Below are 18,370 nucleotides of genomic sequence, written 5' to 3'. Positions count from 1 at the left end.
TCTGTCCGACTCCGTCGTTCCTAACGCTAGCAGTATAGTGAACTAGCAGGGCGCATCGTTTTGTTGGCATGCCAACGCCACACATGGATTGCCTTGAACTGGCTACCGTCCCAGAGCGACTTGGCTAGATTTGGATTTCGAGTAAAAAAAAAAAAGAAAGAGCGCAGCTTCGATACGAGTTTATCGGCTCAGGAAAACTGTCACCACGTGATTGCCTACAATTTTCCCAGTATATATAGATAATCGACATGTGTCGCATTGTCTGAAGTGAGGTAGTCTTGGTCGAGAGTTGGTCAGGATACATATCCTGAGCGTGTCAGGATAGAACCTGACCTAAACCTCGACGAAATCCTCTTATTTCTTGTCATCGCCGGGATTTGTAGGATCAACTCGCAAATAAGCACTCCACGTGTCACACGCCGCCGACTTTTCTGGTAATGGGACAAATAATTTCATCGCATTAAAACCACTGTTTATAGCCGCAAGACACTCCTTGTAGTATCTTTCGCATGCAGCTTGAAAACATAACTGCGCTAGCGGACTCACACAATATTATTAAAACCCACAGGGCGCTCACGAACAACAGATCCGTGCTTTTGTGGCAAAGCACTTCAGGTATTATACTTTCGTTCCAATCTTGGGAAAGAAAGCCCATGAAATGTAAAAAATATATATATTCACGCGACTGCGTGCATGAGTTAGTCGGTGCACAAACTGTTTTCAACGAACGACCGGTCCCGCAGGGACAACCTAGTGTTTTATGGGATTTCCGATTGTATATCTGAGACTTGGGCTGCCTCTGAATAAAAAGTTCGAGAAATAATTGCTAAGTTGTTTGATTTGCATTTAGCCGACGACGCTATTTCTCGTGCACATAGATTAGGTGCATTCGTCCAGGACAGGCACCGGCCTGTCCTAGTTCGTTTTTTATCGTTTAAAATTAAAGACGCTATCTTGTCACAAAGGTCGAAACTGCGAGATACCGGCATTTCAATCAGCGAAGACTTCTGCAGAGCCACAAGAGCCACCCGTAAAAAGCTGATTGATTTTGCCAAATCTGCCGGGAAGAAATATCAGTTAAAATACAATAGAGTGGTTATAAACGGCAAGAGCTATGTGTACTGTCCTGTCACTGACCGCGTTTCTGAGGCTGCGCCAAGCCGCGAGCACTCTCCAGATCTGTCCCGACCGTCATCTTCTAATACAGATGTCACGCCTCCCCCTTCATAGCCACAAGCGAGATCACATCTACGCTCTTCACTGCAAGAACTTTCCTTTCTGCTTTGAAACATTCGAAGCGTCATAAACAAACGAGAAGCTTTGTCAGCTTTTATAGACACATGCTCATCTGAAATTGTTATTTTAACTGAAACGTGGCTCTCCGCGAACATTGACAACTGCGAAATCTTAGACTGCCAAAAGAAGTACATCTATCGATGCGACCGGGACAGTCGGCCTGGTGGCGGCGTTCTGGTTGCAGTCTCCGATACACTTGTTTCTTTTCACGTTCAGTTGGTTTCTACACTTGAAATTGTTTGCGTCAGTATACGTTTCAATCACATGGATTTCCTTTTATGTGCCTGCTATCGTTCACCCAGTTCGCCCATCGGCTTCTCTATCGACTTTCATGATGCTTCGAATACCTTGCATCAGAAGTTTCCTCGGTCTCCTATTTTTGTCCTAGGTGACTTCAATTTTCCAAACATCAACTGGTCCCTATCCTATCCTGAACCTACCGTTAATTCTTCAGAGTGTAATTCTTTCATTAACACATGTTCTGACTTTAATCTAACTCAGCTTGTTAAAAGTCCAACTCGCGTTACTCAGTCTAGTGCAACTATTTTGGATCTAGTGCTAAGCACACACCCAGACTTTGTTCATTCCCTTTCCGTTTTACCAGGCCTGAGTGATCACTCAGTCGTTGTTTTTAATGTGTCTACCACCTCACCTCGTAAGCAAAGCAGGTTGAAACTAATTAGGGATTACGCAAGAGCAGACTACTCATCAATTAATATCGAACTTCAAGTTTTCGTAAATGAATTCCTTGAGATGTTCTCCAAGCGATCGGTTAATGACAACTGGCTCATTTTTAAAACCAAAATTGCTGAACTGACTAACAAATATGTGCCCCTGCGTAGGATACGAAACCGTACAACCTCGCCTTGGTTTACGCCAACGCTGAAACGGCTGTTGAACAAAAAGAAGCGCATTTTTAGGCGTGCAAGGCTTACAATGAGTCAGGAAAGATGGGCCGCTTATCACCGTGTGGCTGATGAATACACAAATGCATTATCTGTCGCCAAACACGCTTTCTTCAATAAAACACTTCCGTCCTTGTTAAACAACAGCCCCCGCAGGTTTTGGAACATTATTAATGGGAACGAAAAAAAACCCATAGACCTTACATCTGATGATGATCTACCTATTCCAAGAATTCATTGTTGTACTGTCTTAAACTCCATTTTTTCGTTGTCATTTTGTACCATTGTGCCATGTTCATTTCCTACTTTACCTGCTTGCAGTTTTTCAGTGATGGACCCGATTGTAGTTGACTGGGCTGGCATTAGCAAATTACTCGAGAATATAAAGTTTTCTTCTCCCGGTGAAGATGGAATAAACCCGAAATTTTTAAGAAATACTTCCATATATACTCTTCAGTGATACTAACAAATATTTTTTCACAGTATTTGGAATCATGTGTTCTCCCTGATGACTGGAAGGTGGGGAAGGTGGTTCCTTTGCACAAATCAGGTAACTCTCATTGTCCACAAAATTACAGGCCCATATCATTAACTAGTGTACCATGCAAAATTTTTGAGCACATCATTTATTGTCACATTGTAACCTTCCTCGAGTCCAATTCATTTTTCAGTAACTATCAGCATGGCTTCAGAAAAAACTATTCCTGTGAAACACAACTGCTCTGCTTTACTAATGACTTATTTTCTGCTATTGATCGTTCATCCATTATAGACTGCATATTCATTGACTTCGCTAAAGCTTTCGACACCGTATGCCACAGATTACTAATGCTCAAGCTAAGTGCACTGAACTTCGATCCTAACGTTCTTAAGTGGATAGAATGCTTTCTTTCTAACCGCACGCAGTTCGTAACAGCTAATGATTGCAATTCACCCGCATGCCCTGTAACTTCTGGCGTACCACAAGTATCTGTCTTAGGACCTCTGCTGTTTTTAATATACATTAATGACTTACCCGACAACATATCTTCTTCAATAAGACTGTTTGCTGACGATTGTGTTATTTATCGCGAAATCCTTAACCCTGCCGATCATCTTGACCTTCAATCTGATCTAGATACTATTTCTTCTTGGTGCGACACTTGGTTAATGAAACTAAACCATACTAAATGCAAGGCAATGCGAGTTTCACGTAATCTTACTAACTACTTTCCCTGCGATTACAAGCTTAATGGTGCCCATCTAACCAAAGTTGCATCTTATAAATATCTCGGTGTGCACATTACTGATGACCTTTCCTGGAAAACTCACATCGACTACGTAACAAAAAATGCCAGTCGCACACTAGGTTACTTACGCCGGAATTTTTCTCTTGCTCCTACTAATATAAAGTTGATGCTTTATAAAACCCTGGTCCGACCGAAACTCGAGTATGCGTCATCAATCTGGGATCCGCATATCAATACACTCATTAACAATGTTGAAGCCATCCAAAATCGTTCTGCACGTTTCATACTATCAAACTATCAGCGTACTGTCAGTGTCTCCATAATGAAGTCAAACCTTAATATACCTGACCTGTCTCTTCGCCGAAAAATATCACGCCTCTGCTTATTTCATAAGATTTTTCATTTCAATTCCACTCTTAGATCCTCTCTGTTTCAGCCACCATCATATATTTCATCCCGCACCGACCACAAGTTCAAGGTTGCCATACCCAACTGCCGGACGAATCTACATTTTAATTCTTTCATACCAAAGACTTGTTCTGACTGGAACCACCTTCCCGCCTCCCTCGCTGCCATTATTGACACCAGTCTCTTCAAAACAACCATTTCTAATACCATTTAATGTACCATTGTCTATATTGTATAATGTATTCAGTTCCCTGTTCTTGTTTTTGTTCAAATTGTGTTTATTAACCCACTCCTCTCTGTAATGCCTTGGCCTTGAGAGTAAATAAATAAAATAAAATAAAAAAAAATATGTGTGCGCTGACCTCGATTTAGCAGCCACCTCCTTGTTCGACCGTCTGTACCATGACACACGATGACACAAATAAAGGCACATGTATCATGTGACACACGAAAGGCACATGTATTATACGCTAATCAAATTTTTGTTTTAATTGGCAGTCTTTGGCCTGCCGGGATTTGTAGGGCTCTGAAGAGTCCTAACAATGACAAACAATGCGGTATGGTTTTCAGCAAAGAGCGGTGCGCTCCAGTTATTCACCACTGGGTAACGTACTACATGACACGCCCTGTATATAAATGAGGAGGAAAATGTGGTAACCATCGCAACAAGTTCTCCATGATGGACATGGCACCTTCCCAGCAGCTGTCCGAGGCCAGCTTGCAAACGTTTTCATACGGCTTGGAGCGAAACGACGCGCGGCGGAGTGTGAAATCGAGTGAGGATGGGAAATGCTTCGGGCTCAGACCGAGGGTCGGCAATTCGCTAAGCTTTCCAGTAAAGTGAAAAGCCTAACTATCGCTATTTACTGTTGACTGTCAAGCTAATATAGTAAGTGCTGAGACAAGACTTACTCCGCTTTGGGACCTGGAAGGCAAGAAAGCCAGCATGAAGCTCGGTAAGACAAAAAGTGCAATCACATAAAAATACATTGGTTTTAAAAGACAGCCTCCGGCAGAATAGATAAATATTAGTGGCCATAAGTGCTGACTACAGTTTACTACAGGAGTGCTAAATTTGCATAAATTACGGATGACACTTTGTCTTTCAGTGTCGTTCAGTGCTTGGTTGCGGAACAAGGGAACAAATGTAGAGGTTCAGTCCACCGAGCGGTTACGGTTAAGATTGATCAAAAGACTTTTATAATGTATAGTTTAACACGGCGGATATGTAATATGCATCACATTTCTGAAAAGCGTCTGGGTTCGGTATTTGAAAGAAACAAAAAGGAAAGTATTGATGCAAAGCAATACTTATACGTCATAGCCATTTTTACATTTAATGAAGTACAAAAATCCAAAACATTAACAATTCGCAGAACATCACCGACAACCTATACAACGAACTGTCTACAGGACGACTGTCGGAGATGCTCAGTCTTCTTTTGTAGCGAAAGCTACACTGTGCTAGGTTTTCAAGCAGTCGGCGTGGCACCGTGCCACGTGACTGTTGCCTGGCAACTGTCACATGGTACAGACCGAGAGCTGTGCCAGGAGTTGGAGGAGGAAAGGAGAATAAGAAAAAGAAGATGATGAAGTAAAAAAAGAAGAGAAAGAAGAGGAAGAGAAAGAAGCGAAAGAAGGAGGAGAAGGCAAATAACTCGGTAGCTGGTAGAGGCGAACGACAACAGTTAGTTGCTAAGACAGAAGGTTCGTTCGGACGTTGTGACGGCGGAGGTGTCCGCAGAAAAATTCACTGCAACACTCACAGCTTTCGCTCTTTCACTAGATTCGAGCCATACTTAAACTCCCACAGTTTTATTGTTTTTGTTGTTGTCTAGGAACGCCGTTGTGCGTGGTTACTCGGCATTTGAGACTCACTTGCAGAGTCGGCGCTGATGAGGTACGCACCGGACCCTAACGGAGATCCTTCATCTGTAAAATGTAATTAAAGGCAACTTGGCTACATTCCTGTACAACTATTTCCTTGAAAACAATATTTTATCAAGGTAGGATATAGACCTTCCATTATAAAGAGAAAGATTTCGTATATTGAAATCTGCCTCAAAAATACAAAACGCACAAAGACGGAGTTTCTAAATTAGTAGCACAGAATCAGTCTGCACAATCCAACGAGAAGTTGTGTACGTACGTACACTGTAAGAAGTGTGTGGGAAATTACAGGCGTTTTTAAGGAAGATTCCTGTGCCTATGCTGAGAATACTTATGACTATGAATATATAGGCTATGAACAAAAACACGTTCATGAAAAAAAAAAAAACAGCAATTATCTGTTTGTTGGAGCCACTACCTCAGAATTCAGACACAGTCGCTTGTGCGTACCAAAACCATCATTTGAAGGCATACACGTGCATGTATATATGTTATCTGTTCAAGTTTCTTCGCAAACTGCGTCCTAGTTTAATGACAAATCGGTAGCGGACTGGCATGATACTCTCGAAGAGCTGTCTGAATCACGGTCACGTCACAATTTTGGTATGGAATGTTCTAACTCTGGCGTCGTGCGGAAGTTTGCTGTGGATGCCTGTACAAGCATAGAAAAGATAGGAGGAATGGATTTCTGCCACAACGGTATTTGTTGCGCATGCTGCAGTCCTACTCGCCATTTCGGTGGGCTGGCGACGGCTGTTGAGAGGGCAGAAAACCTTGTGGGTGCCATCGAGTGTTCAACAACGTCGACAGATATTTTCGTGTAGCGGGCGACAAGGCCTGAAAGATGCTGTTACATGACAGGTAATGATATGACAGAAAATAAAGCGTTACCAATTTTTACTGGTTCTAGAGACCGTACAAATTTGAAATAAAAGAAGGATGCAAACAGAAACTCGGCGTAAGGGATAATCTCGGTCAAGTTCTCTTAACTTTTCTGTTCGTATTTACAGAAAGCACATATGAAATGACCGAGGAATCAAAAACAAAACACAACCTAACGAAACATTTACGGCAGAATAGCTCCTACAAAATTTGTTTCTTTTTTTTTCCAACGGAAGTTCTCGCAGTTTAAAAAGAATTTCTTACCTAGGAATGCGTTGTTCGTACTTACACGTCATTGGAGTTATGCCAGAGGAGCCGCCGCTGACGAAGTACTGATCGGATCGCAATGGGTACCCCTCTGCAGCACAAAAGAAAAGGTTGCTATGAATTCGTTAATTCTTACTTGGGCTTCCCTTTAAACAGCACTGTACTTTATAATTTCAGAAATGCGAGCAGAATTCATGTAATTTTGTGTTTTTATATTAGCCTCATAGATAAACTTGCCCATCTAGGACACTCCAGAGAGCAGCTCGTGGCACAGGGACTGTAGTCTGAAACGCTGCCTTCGGAGCGGCTGAAAAACGTTTGGCCGGCGGGAACAGCGCGTAGGAACGACAGTGCAGGAGCTGAAAAATAAATGTCGCCAATTATTCACGAGCATAGTATTGTATTCTCCGAACGAGGCTGAATTAAATAATTGTTTACTGCTTTTAATATTTGTAGATTGCCTGTACAGTCGTCAATAGTCTTAACACAAATTCTCAAGCGCATGGCCTCGCAGAATTTAAGCGCCGTTCAGCGCTAGTCGGTGAGTCCGACAGCCTGTTAAGGTGACTAAAGGGCTTCAGCGATCTTTCCCAACCTCAAACATGTCATGCAGCATATCAGACCGAGCGGCTAGCGCTGAGCGAAGCAAATAGTCGTCCAGGCCACGCGCCCTAGCGTTCTTGTTAAGTGTTCTGACGGCTGTACTTGGCTCTCTGCTTTACATTAAATGCATATTAACGGAGATAAATGAGACACTAGTGCAACCTACGCTTTTGAGCAGCACATAATTGTTTACAGCATTTTCAGTAACTTAAAGCTTTGCTCATGCTGCCTGCGACTTATAAAGCATCTTGAATTTTCTGCCCTATACACGCGAATACCCAGTTTTATATGCGATAAAGAGTTTTCACTATTTTCTCAATTTTCGGCGAGCTATAAAGCCGAAAAACATTGAGACATTCCAGAAAAACAAACAATTATGTGTAAACAAAGCACAAAGTCATTCTGAGCTTTTTGAAAAAAAACCGATCAAAACGTCTCGTGCTCGTGTATAACGAGTCCTACTGCTCTAAAGAAAGGATATTTGTTGTTTGGTAAGCACGATAATCTGCGGTGAACTGCCATCTTATGATGAAGAGATTCGCACAAATTAAAGAGAACTCAAGAGTACAACATGATGTTCCATAGCCGTACCTTTGTATGGTCATCCTGTATAATCAAAAACTAAGAGACAGCTTGTGCCGAGCCAATATATGTTCCCCCTATAATGGGTGGTTATTTGCTGCGTATTTCTTATAGCTAATAGAACTAGTCATCATTCTGTTCTATTATGTTGCCTCGTGGAGTTCAGTCGGGAAAAAAACAGGTGTCTGTTTACTAATACTCGGTGCTTTTTATAACATGCAGCGTCAGGATGCCCAAATGCTCACTGTAGAAAGGACATGAACGCCTATAAATTCGAAAACTTAGCGTGTTCTGGCATATACCACAACTCAAATACGTCACAGACTGCAAAAAAACTGTTGCTGCATGATGCGCCTAGTCGCTGATGCATTGCGATAAGGAGACATATGAAAGACAATGACTACTTCACTAGCACTCACCCCCATCGATTGTCTAATTAACGAAAAATCTGTTGCAGAACAGAGAAACGTATATTGCTCTGACAAAAAAAAAAAAAAATAAAATCCCTCTTTTTTTTTTTTTTTTTTACGGCATTTCGCTCTTCTTGGGTGGTGCTCACAGAATACGAAAAGGAATTCTATATTGAGTTGTGAATGTGTCTCTTGTATATACAACCCTTCATGGTCCAGCGTAAAATGGCGCGTTGACAATGGTTTCAAAGGCTGGTTTAATCACCCAGCAAAACCAAACAGTGCGTTTCAAATGAGGATACTTGCAGTTGTGCATATATACGACGGAGATTGCGCTCGTTTGCTTTTTCGGACAGCTGCCCCGGATCCTTTAATAGAGTACGCCACAAGTATGGCACTGCATGCAGACGACAAAATAGGAAGCAACGCCTCCAAAAAGTAAAGGTTTTCGGATGGATCAAACTGGCAAGCCATCTTTGTTCCGCCGTCAAAATTCAGGGATTGCCTCCTGAACATCGGTTGCGATGATTGAATCGTACTATAAAATAAATACTATCAGGCCGTAATTAAAGCCAATACCGCAACGCCTTAGCTAGGGCACTGCCAGCTCAATATAGCGAGCAATCTTACTACTAAGAATAACTTCGCCCGTGTACTGTATTATGTCAGTGCACGTTGAAGAACCCCAGGTGGTCGAAATTGCTGGAGTCCTCCACTACGACGTCTCTCATAGCCTAAGTCGCTTTGGGACGTTAAACCCCACAAACCAAACCAAACCAAACTAAGAATAACTTCCGACCGCACTGGTCCTCAGGTGTTATAACTACAGTGAACTAGATTAGGTGCTAATCTAGTACACTATAATTAGAGTATTTAGCCGGTGATCTGCGCACCTCTCCAGAATGGTGGAAGAGCAAGGTAAATTTCCCAGTGAAACATGATCATTTATTAGAGGAAAAATTCTCGAGACCACAGCTCTCACCAGCCAATTCTCCTACTCGTTCAGAATAGCCGCACTGAAGGCGGTTACTCAACCTGATACTCTCGAGAAGCTCTTTGCTTCTAGGTGTTGAGCGTAGTGGGACATTTTACAGTGTACCTTTGCTCCTTCACCTTCAATCCCGGAGAGTGACGGCGCGGTTTAGTGTTAGCTTTGCTCCATGAGATATAATCCCGGGAACCGCTTGACCTCGTCTAGGTGACATTTACCCTGAGCCAAGGTCGAATTGGGACAGCCTGCCTAGCGACAAGTCTTGCCCACTGTGTTTTCTATGTAGAGCTATGGCATGACACTTGGATAACGCAGCATTTAATCATGACTAAGGACATCTGGCCCTCAAAGATGAGTGATCCTGAATAACGTCAGAGTTCACGTGACAGGCGTGCGATGACGTCAGCTGAACTCGTGGTGTCAGCAAAACAGAGTAATCGTGTTTATTCATTGCACCGGCGCCGGCATCTTTTTTCCCCGGCGATTAGCGCGTCGCAGCCATTGTGACAAAACATAACGGCGAGCTATCAGCAGCGAACTGAAAGCCAGGAAAAATTACAACTGCCGCCATCGAAAAACGCATCCTAATCAACACGCTGGAATGGGACTTCCGTGCTCGAGCAGAAGAAACTAGCTAGCAGAGATAGCAGCATCACGGCGACTTTGGGCAATGGTGTGAACTCACTGAGTGCCAGGAAAACACGGCTGGAGGAACAATCTCTGGCCCTTGATACTTCTAGGTAGCAGGAATGCCAGCAGCTGGCGCTTACGTCCGGCTTGTGAGAATAAAGTCGTCATGACATTTCAATGAAAGCTACAAAAATTTGTTTTCATATAATGTAACGGTACGATGCGGCTGATTACAACACAGTTCCTTGTCTAGGATATGGAACAATAACAAAATGGGGAAACCTGATTACGTCTTTTTATGGAACCAAGAATATTTTGTATGAGAACACTGAGAAGAGCGACGCCTAGCACTGCGGCGGCCTAGGCATCTCATCGGGATGACTGCATCATAAGAATAAACAAAGCACTGAAGCTGTGCTCACCACGGGCTGGACACCAGGAGGAGAGGCTAGATGTAAGAGCGATTGCGAAGGCACCAGCACCTGGGGGTGTGCGAGACAGTAACCTTTCAGCGCAGTCTTGTAGCGTGAAGACAGGTAACCGACGACGAGACGACAGCTCTGTTACGAACAGTGGGGCTGACCTGGTGATGGTGATAATGATGGGGATGGTGGCATATCCTTCGTTGGATTTTGATTGGATTGGATTGATGCTGAGGCTTCCTTTTTTTACCAGGTCGACCAGACAGGTCCTAGCCAAGTCAATGCCCTACTGTGACGGAGTCTGCCCCGCCCTGGCGCAACACCACTAACACTATTTATCTAGTGTGCCTTATCCAGTTCTCAAGGTGTCGTTTGGTTGCCTCCACAGCCACAGTCCTCTCATCCCGCTGTGATGATGATGATGTCCTCAATCGTACTGGAACATACCGACGCTGGGGGATTGGTCAGGATGCATTGCAGATACAAAATACTCGTGGACAAGGAGCGGAGAATTTGGATAATTTGGAGTCATAAAATAGAATTTGGACTAAAAAGGAAAAGAAAAAGGGGAACAATGGTGCACTAGGACTAGGTGCTAGCTTCTTTGTCTTCTTTTACGGAAAGATTCTTCTCATCCCTTGATGCCCCTTCAGTATGGCAACGGCCGAATGGTACTATAGATGTAGCCAGAGGAGAAACTCAGATGATAGCAAGTAGCATTGTACGAATAGTTTGCTCTGATATCGGCGAATAATTTGTATATCACTTAAAATTGCAAGTGCGTGAGCCAAAATTATAGTCAGCAACTCACCAGAGGGCGAATTACCCAGAGACGAAGAGAATCCTGCCGACCAGAAGGCATAACAGACGATTTAAAATAACCTGGACGCCTGTGGCCGCCTCCCTCGCTGTGAACGAGGCTGTCCACGAATTAACTCGAGAGCTTGCTTTCCGTGCTTGTGGACTCGCTCAGTGCTGAACGAGGCAGGATCGCTTAGTGTGTTGCAAGGAGATCACATAATACTTCAGACAAGGGCGGGTGAAGTATTCTCCATCTGAAGAATATTGAAAGAAGTGTCAGGCTACCACTTGGCGTCCGGCTGCAAACGAACTCGTTTCCAAGACAGGCATCGTACAGACTTTATAAACCGGGTCTGTTCTCCAGCCAGTGTAACACCGCACTCCCGCAGCTATGATAGCCGGGAGTATAGAAGGGGAGAGCTCGCGTCCCTGCAGCCATAGTTGAGGCCGCAGTATTAATGGTGAGATGTCGGCCAGCCTGAAGGAGGCCAGCGATCGCCATAGAAATGACGAGGAGACAGCGCGCTGAAGAGACTCAAGAGGAGCGTCTAGAACGGTTGTCCAAACGCCGTGAAAGCGATGCCGCTAGATGAGCACGCTTAGCCTACTACGCCATTGACGATGTCGCCACGAAAACCCATTACTTCACCGATCATAGAAGCGAATTCATTGGTGTGAAAAATAGTTTTATCCGTTGATTGACGACATCTCTTTTTTTCGTTGGCTAGTGGGAAACCACCAAATTTAATAATAACATGTCTAACTTCAAGCGAAGTCTAAGCGTAGCCGGGAGTCTGTAGCTATCGCTACTCGACTAGGGTTAACCAGAGCTAAATCACAGCCAATCTTTTTTTTTTTTTTGTAACGAAAGCTTAACATAGAAGTTGACCTGCAATGGGCTAGGTTTGTGTATTTCGCCGGTCGCTCCCAAAGGCCGCAACTGCGCATGCGCCGAACCATGGCAACTGGTTCAGCCGGAACCGAGCCTGACGGCCGCCCTCCACGGGCTTCTCCGTTGTTGTTGTTGTTGTGGCTGTAGAAAGAAGGAAAAGAAAATGCACGGGCTCGCCACTGGCCCTGCAGCCGAGCCACCTCCGCCGCCCCGCGCAGACAGAAAAGAAAATAGAGAAGAAAAAAGAAAGAGGGAGAAGAAAGACGCGCGCCGCAACAACAGCCGCCATCCACCAACGAAGCGGTGGCGGGTGCAACGACGGCCCACATCAGCCCAAAAATTTGATGGCAGGCCAGCCCTCGCCGCAAGCGGCGGTGACCCACCTGTCCCAGCACCATCTGGCGACTTCCCTTCTGGGCTCCTCCGTGCGCGGCGCTTAACTTGGCACAAGACTCTACTGTGCATGCGCCGTACCCCATGGTAACAAGCTGCGCTGTTCCATGGGTGTTTGCTGCTGCGCTCGCTACAGAGAGGAGGAGGGGAGCGGCATCTCAGCAGACGCGCGTACCAGCTCGGAGAAGAGCGAGAGTGTAGCTTCCGCACTGAGCATGCTCGCGCCACCGCGGAAAACCTGGCCGAGTGGAGCAGGAAAGCGTCTGCCGGCATCACATGCGCAGGAAATGAGAGTGGATTCCGTCTACAACGGAGTAATTTCGGCGGCCACTTGATCTTATACGCTCACTGACATAACACAGCACACGGACGCCTCTCCATTTCGTCTCCATCGAAACGCAGCTGCCGGTGGTCGGCTTCGCATCCGGATACTCTGGTTCCGCAGCCGCTTTCGCTCCACATTCGGTTCAGCAGGGTTGAACACATCTAATGGTTTATTACTGAGCTCCAGCTTTCACAAAACTCATTGCAAGCTATCATATAGTAGCCGTCTAATAAATATCCTTTACTTCCTGCTCCGATTTTTCAAAAACCTTTGCAGCCCATTCGCGTTCCCCGCCGCGGTGGTGCAGTGGTAAGGCGCGCGCCCCACTACTGTGCCGGAGTTCCCGGGTTCGATCACGACCGCGGTGGCTGCATTTCGATGGAGGCGAAACGAAATGGCGTCCGTGTGCTGTGCGATGTCAGCGCACATGGTCGAAATTACTCCGAAGCCTTCCACTACGACTCCCCTGTCTCTCTTTCCACTTTCACTCCCACCTCCATCCTTTCCCTTACGGCGCGGTTCAGGTGTCCACAGAGCAAGTGTGACAGATACTGCGCCTTTCCCTTCCTGTGAACCAATTATTATTATTCATTCATTCATTCATTCATTCATTCACTCATTCATTCATTCATTCATTTTTTTATTTGCCGGAAATCACTCCTTCCTGCGGGTGGCAGGGACAAAAGGCATGATTGCCTGACGAGGTATCTGCCCCCGTAACAAACTAAGCAGTCTACAGCAGTACATCAGAAAGCTGGTACAATACATAAATATGAACATAGAAGACAAGGAAAAAAAATAATAATATTAAAAACAAAAAATGCACGCATACATTCATACAGCATGGCTCTATTCTTTCAACCACTATGGACTGGGGCGGCTTAATTTGATTTCATTATTTACATTGAACATTTGCTCATGTCACACATAGAAAAAGTTCATATTGGCATTAAGAAAACATATATTTATCAACGTTACTGTACATTGTCAACAGAAAACATTGTCAACAGAATTAATATTATTATTGTTATTATTATTATCATTATCCGCGTTAAAATACAATACATAGTATGTTATTTATCTGTAACCGAAATAGGAGTCAAATTGCATGTTTACTTTTCGGCATATACTTGCCCGATAGGATGTAAACACACTCAAACGTTTTTCTTACGCCGACGCCCACCGATGCTGCTCAAGCTTGCAGTCCAGCCTCAGAGAAACATTTTCATTAACTGACTGGCAAATCGGCGCCAATGCGCTTTAGTGTGTACTCCAGCCACAACTCTTGATCGGTCTTGTCGTCATCTATTCACTACATTCATAACCACGTGCGGATTCATCGCTACGTCTTCAATGCGAAGACACTGATGCGCGATGTTTCATTTTTTCCCGGTTTCTGCAATCGCTTTCACTCGGTTCAAGTCCGTTGAAAAATGAATAGATAGTTGTATCGTACTGGACTACAGAAGCGAGTTTGAAAGTATGACAAACGTTTCAAGCCGTCCCATTTTTTTATTGTTGCGGCAAGCGGCGACGGCATACTACGCAGCTAAGCCACTCGCACTTTTTACAATCCTGGTAGTGAACAATTTAAATGTTGGGAGCGACGAAACCATGTAGACTTCGCACCTGCACACACGGGTTCTCCCAAACAGCAACTGCCATTTGCAAATTTGTCTAGCGTGCTTTTTATGGTATACTGAGTAGGGAAGGTCGCTACAACATTCGAACTAGAAATTAAATCAAAGAAACAACTGCGACGTTGCTTGCAACATTGTAAATAATATTCTCCTAGTCCTAGAATCAACCTAAGCAGCACAAACCAACACAACAAACTCGCCGGTCTCTGAAACTGTGACCGTGAAAAGCCGATGTGTATCGCAAGATGTACTTAGAGGAATATTATCATAGCGAAGCTGACCGAGGTTCGCGAACGATCGCACTGTAATGCCTGCGGTCCAGCGCACGAAAGTATGAAGTGCCACAAAAGTTGTCCTGGCCAGCACGTGTGCAACGCAGCGTACAATAACCGCTCACTACTTACCAGAACGTAAATAGCTCACTCGAGAATACACATTATATGATTACGCGCGAAGATTTATCCAATTTCTAAATGCGTGCGCGAAACATCGAACGAAGCAGAAGACGCGGTAGAAAACATGCTGGTGCTCATTAAATGATGATAAATGTTTGGTTTAATTTGGTTCGTGGGGTTGAATGTCCCAAAACTACTCGGACTATGAGAGGCGCCGTAGGGGAGGGCTGCGTAAACTTTTACCACCTGTGGTTCTTTAACGTGCAGCGACATCGCGAAGCGCACGGGGGCCTTGCTTTTCCACTAATGGTCCCCGGGACCGGGATTCGAACCCGCATCTTTGGGCCCAGCAGTCGAATGGCCCTTAATCATTGCACTACCATTGCGGGGCAGGGCAGAAGACGACTGTTGTGATACGCATCTTTCGCTGTCCTACTTCTTCCTCTTTCTTTCTTTCTTTCTTTCTCTTTCTTTCTTTCTTTCTTTCTTTCTTCTCTATTTTGTCCTCTGTCTGCACGAGGCAGCAGAGGTGGCTCAGCTACTGATCCAGTAGCAGGCCCTCGCATTTTCTTTTCCTTCTTCCTACAGTGATACAACTCGATGGGGCGGGCGGTAAAGAATCTACAGTCGGCGAAATATCAGCAGTACACACAGGGCACTCGCTGAAACGTGGCTGTTAAAATTCTTGTCCAGATATCTATGACAGTTTCGCCGATATCAAGAAAAACGCACAGCTGACGACATGTCGACAACGCGACATCTCGAAATACAGCTACCAGAAGCTGCGGTCGCAGTGTTACCATACCACCTATCAGTTTCGCATATCGTCTATGGCCGGGAGAACCCGGAAGACTAGCATCGCCTGTAACCAGCAACGACCTCAACCTCAGTATTCCAGTCTCCCATTCCTAAAAGATGGAAAAAGGCATGCAACACTATGGCAAACAGATGTCTTAAATCTGTTTAAGAGGAGTTAAACACTTGGTAATTTTTGCTGTTCTGTATTTTCCACGAGAATTTGCGACATAAAAAAGCAGAGTTGTTAGTTCTAGCGCGCAATATAATTCAGATCTTCGGTGTATACAATATTTATATATCACACGCATTACGCGGGCCTCTCAGCAGATGCCACCTCCTGCCTCAGCGTCTGCACAACCTGTCAGCTATATCGGGCAGACACCAACAGTGCTTTAGCTATGCCTATGTGTCCTTGGCTTGAACGACTATAGGCCACAAGCACATCCAAATCCACCAGAGTCAACAATTCATAGGCGGCTCGAATGTCGAGTTCGAGAAGCCACTGCCCGCCTTGGGCGCATTGGCTTGGCTATGAAAGGGCCCATTTCGCCCTGGATACAACCAGTCTTAATGGCCAACCAACCTGGGCCTATGCAACACGGTGGGTGGTGCTCAGCCTCCATCATTCGTTCCCTGCAGCGTGCTTTAACACACTGCTGACAAGGGTGACTGAGTGGAGTTCCACCACCTGCCACATCAACAGTGTCGTGAGCGACTAGAACCGACGGCAAGACGTGGTGATAGTGTTACTCTTGAGCGGAATATATATTCCTTCATGATGTATACATTATAGCACCCTTATCATTTGAGTGTTCCTTTGGATTAAAATACCGGCAGCACTGGAGGCTATCGGCACGGCATTTGTGGAAAGGAGTCCACAGCGCCCCTTGTCTGCCTCACCGGGGCAAGTACGTATATAATATCAAGTAGCGGCGACAATATTGTAACTTAACCATATACAAAAGGCAACCTGAACTGAGGAACGTCAGCAGCCAGTCATGTGAGCACAAGACAGCACAGTTTCAGTTCTTCACCGCCTTCTCCAATCGCCCGTCAATCTCCGTCGTATTGTCTTCTATCAATGGCGTGTGTTTCTGCACAATCTTTTGACCGCATCGCCTTGATGCAGCTGATGCAGATTTCGACGCACTGATATTTCGCATTACACCGGCGTCGATGCCAGCACTACCTACGATTGGACGCCGACGTAACTGATCAGCGGACGGTCGCCCGATCTGTTTTGGCCAGATCGGAGGCCAAGTGAAAACATGACTCCCAATGAGCTAACGGCCTGAACAGCTGCGCTTCTGGTTGTCTGCAGCTTAACCGTGTTCACAAGAGGGAAAAAAAAGCAGATACACTTTGTATTTTCCTCTTTCTCATCATGAATAACCTTGGCCGTTGGCGCCGAACTGCCGGCCCATGTTACGACGAGTAAGCTTAGCGCGAGTACGCGGCATTCGGGTCTGAGATTTCGTCGATTGCGGAGTGAGTTAGTAACAACTATTTATCCTATAGGAGAAAGAGGCAGTGGGGGAACGAGGGAGGGTCAACGCTGGATAGGCGTCTGCTACCTTCTGAGCCCACTCCATAATCTGGTACTGAAGATCAGATGCTGGGCTGCGCGGGGCAGCCTCCCACTGCTCCTCTGAGCGAATATTGAGTGATGTTTTTTTCGGGGGAAGGGGGGGGGGGGGGGGGGATGCGGCGACCACAGCCACACATTATATGGTCAAGGTGTGCTATGGCCGAGCAGAAATGACAAGCTGAGGAGGTGGCAGAAGGCAGGAGTGGGAAATGTGCGAGTGTGAAGCTGGCGCCAGAGAACCTCGCGTTAACAAGATGTTTTGCAGTGTTCCGGACGACACTCAAAGCGACCGAGGCGGTAATGGGGACTGCGGCAGAGCTTGTCATCAGAGTGTATAGGCAGATCGTGTCCGCACAAATCGTGAATTATTAAGGAAAAAACAGTCGTGTTTTTTCCTTAATTGCCAGCTTAATTTGCGGCATATATTTGCTACCTTATGCGATGAAGTGCAAATGTTGACGACTTTTGAAGCTACAATCTTTTCCCATTAAGGATGCAAACCTTCTTTTAGACGACTTTGTACTATAACTGCTTCCGTTTAATACACATAAAATTCAAAAATATTGTGAGCCTTCCAAGGATCTTCTTTCACATGTAGATACCGTCGTCATCATCATCCCGCGGCGCCAACGGTGGCGCGCCTCGGTTGTCCATCGGAATAAACGCCAGACACGGCATCCCTTGCCGCCAAGAATCATACCAGCAGCCTTCCGATCTCCAGACGAGCACTCAAACGACTACTCTAAGCCCGCTTTATAAGAAAGACTCCATTCTCCTTGTATAGCGTAAGGACACCGTAGGGCGCTGATTAATTTTATAACTCCTAAAAGAGACACTGCAGCTGCAAATGGAAATTAATTTTAATATACCACTGTGCCGCAAACCCAGGGGTATGTTTTTCAACGCTGCTTTAATTTTAAATGGCATTCTAAATAATGTAAAACTGAAAACCATCATTATTCAATTTTGAAAGCGTTTTTGATGAGCTTTTAAAAGCATTTAATTGTGTACAAACTTTACTAT

At 45.0% G+C, this 18,370-nt stretch overlaps 1 protein-coding gene across 1 annotated transcript in view; it reads right to left on the bottom strand.

Annotated features, from left to right (window-relative positions):
- Positions 1-12,687, bottom strand: part of LOC146176162 (neprilysin-3-like) — a 45,768-nt gene extending 33,081 nt beyond the window's left edge. Inside the window, exons 1-5 of the mRNA XM_084581269.1 lie at positions 12,592-12,687; positions 10,963-11,062; positions 10,516-10,713; positions 6,900-6,968; positions 5,717-5,770 (exon numbers count right to left, since the gene is read on the bottom strand). Of these exons, the coding sequence (XP_084437395.1) occupies positions 5,717-5,770; positions 6,900-6,968; positions 10,516-10,713; positions 10,963-11,062; positions 12,592-12,687 (517 nt within the window). The remainder of the gene's footprint in view (positions 1-5,716; positions 5,771-6,899; positions 6,969-10,515; positions 10,714-10,962; positions 11,063-12,591) is intronic.
- Positions 12,688-18,370: the final 5,683 nt, after the last annotated feature.

This window comes from Amblyomma maculatum, chromosome 10 (genome assembly GCF_055883805.1).
Source record: "Amblyomma maculatum isolate TAMU_Amacu chromosome 10, ASM5588380v1, whole genome shotgun sequence".
Taxonomy (NCBI): domain Eukaryota; kingdom Metazoa; phylum Arthropoda; class Arachnida; order Ixodida; family Ixodidae; genus Amblyomma; species Amblyomma maculatum.
This window is presented reverse-complemented; position numbering and strand designations above follow the sequence as displayed.